The sequence below is a fragment of the Sinocyclocheilus rhinocerous genome, unplaced genomic scaffold (genome assembly GCF_001515625.1).
Source record: "Sinocyclocheilus rhinocerous isolate Xijiao unplaced genomic scaffold, SAMN03320098_v1.1 scaffold157, whole genome shotgun sequence".
NCBI lineage: Eukaryota > Metazoa > Chordata > Actinopteri > Cypriniformes > Cyprinidae > Sinocyclocheilus > Sinocyclocheilus rhinocerous.
In genome coordinates this window covers 1,232,574-1,234,901 of record NW_015665038.1, presented here as the reverse complement: position 1 = coordinate 1,234,901, position 2,328 = coordinate 1,232,574, and the positions used below count along the sequence as shown (strand labels likewise).

Here is a 2,328-nt window from a genome sequence, read left to right as displayed (position 1 = left end):
TCATTTCAGCACTGCTTGTAAATGTAATAGCCTGGTTATTATTTTGCACAGTAAGGGTTTTCAGCAATATTACAAATCCAGAAACTAATCTCAGCGGTGCTAGCCTCAAATCTGTCTTTAATCGTGTTTGTGGTCCACAGACATCATCTAAAATATATTGTGATGTGGTTAGTATCACTCTCATGTCATTTATCCTCTGCAGTCTTGGCCTTTTCTTCTCCAACAATAAAGACAAGTTGCTCTGACTGAATAACAAAGCAAAGGGGTGTCTAATGAAACCCAGACCTCCCTCTGTATTTGTGTCTGCTTGGGTTGAGTGATGACACGTCTGTAAGTCATTGTGTCCCACTGTTCACAGGGTAACATTGCAGATGCATCTGACCCCGGCACCAGCATAGGAGCATACTGTCTCATGCTGGAGCTGAACACTGGGAAAACCATGCTGGAATTTCAGGTTAGGAAAAAAAAACAGCCTTTATGTAACCTTGCTGAAAACTCCAGCTGGTCCAGACTGGTTTATGCTGGTTGGGTGCTGGTCTAGCTGGAACGTTTGCTGAAGCAGGTTGACCAAGAGAAATCTTGCTGGTTAATGAAGTATTAGCTCATCCATAAATCTGTCATTATTTATTCACCCTCATGTCATTTCAAATCTGTGCGACTTTCTGTTAACTGGATGTGAAATATAAAAGAAGATATTTTGAATAATGTTTCAGCTGCTCTTTTCCATGCAATGAATCAGCACTGGACCATTCAAGCTACAGATAGGGTGCAAAAGCAACATAAAAAAGCATCATAATAGTAGTCCATATGACTACTGACTAGTCTTCAGTAGTTTTGTGGTAAAGAAGATATTTTGAATAATGTTTCAGCTGCTCTTTTCCATGCAATGAATCAGCACTGGACCATTCAAGCTACAGATAGGGTGCAAAAGCAACATAAAAAAAGCATCATAATAGTAGTCCATATGACTACTGACTAGTCTTCAGTAGTTTTGTGGTAGCTTTGTGTGAAGAACAGACTAAAATTTAGGCTACATATAATTCAGTGACAGTCTTAATATCAGCCCTGCTCTACATGAAGCATCAGTGAGAGAATTATGATATCCAATTTGTGAATGAATCATTATTTTGAATCAGACCTTTTTTTCATACATTTTATTTTGTAAGGTCAATTTTATTTCATTGCTTTTCACAATACACATTAATAGCAGCTTTACAGAAAACCATGTCAGTGTTTATAGTATCTTAATACCTTCATTCCTTATAGTCACATTTAGCCTATTAAAGCTGGGTGATAATATAGTTTGCAATGATATAAACAGTTGAGATTTGATGTATAGTATATATTGCTTTACTTGAGTATACTGTATGTATGCTAATAAAGTTACATTTATAAAATACATACAAATTTATATATAGAGCTGTGCGATAATTTAGTTTACATTTTGTAATGATATATACAAACATGGAGTTCAGATTTGCTATATAATATATATTTCTTATTGTGTGCTGTATGTATGCAGGTAAAGTTGGAAATACTATAGATGTAAGATTAAAAATATTGCTGGATCCTAATATAGTTTAAATATAGTTATGTGATGATATAAACAATAAGACACTAGATTTTCTATATAGTATACAGTATAGTTGCTTTAGTAGTCGTCGGCTGGAGTTATGAATTAATTTTCCATAAAATAATAAGCAGCACAACTATATAAATCAGCGTCAATATTGATAATAATGAGAAATGTTTCTTGAGCAGCAAATCAGCATATTGGAATGATTTCTGAAGGATCATGTGAAACTGAAGACTGGCGTAATGATGCTGATAATTCAGCGTTGCCATCACAGGAATAAACTAGTACATTTTAAATACATTCAAATAGAAAGCAGCTATTTTAAATTGTATTAATATTTCACAATATTACTGTTTTTGCTCAAGTTCAAGTAAAAGCAGACTTGGTGAGCATAAGAGACTTCTTAATGAGTTGCACTTTAAAAAATATTTACCAACCCCAAACATTTGAACGGTATATAATTACACTACCAGGGGACAGTGTATAGATTATCTGTGAATAATACATTTCAGTCTGTCTCTCACACAAAACTTTCATAATACTTCAGTGCACAGCTCACTTGAAACACTTTAATGTTACACTGTAACTGATTTTTGTAATTTGAACAGTATTATACTGTAATATGTACAGTAAGATACTGTAAAATGTGTATACAGTATTTTACTGTAAACCGCAAAGGATTATGGGAAAATATACGGTCACTACTGTATTTCCTCACTACTGTAAATCAATTTACAGTAGTGAACTTGCCC

General features: G+C 34.0%; 1 protein-coding gene across 1 annotated transcript in view; it reads left to right on the top strand.

Annotated features, from left to right (window-relative positions):
* The first annotated feature begins 272 nt into the window (after nt 1-272).
* lix1 (limb and CNS expressed 1) overlaps nt 273-2,328 on the top strand; it is a 7,533-nt gene continuing 5,477 nt past the window's right edge. Inside the window, exons 1-2 of the mRNA XM_016541979.1 lie at nt 273-293; nt 359-454. Of these exons, the coding sequence (XP_016397465.1) occupies nt 273-293; nt 359-454 (117 nt within the window). The remainder of the gene's footprint in view (nt 294-358; nt 455-2,328) is intronic.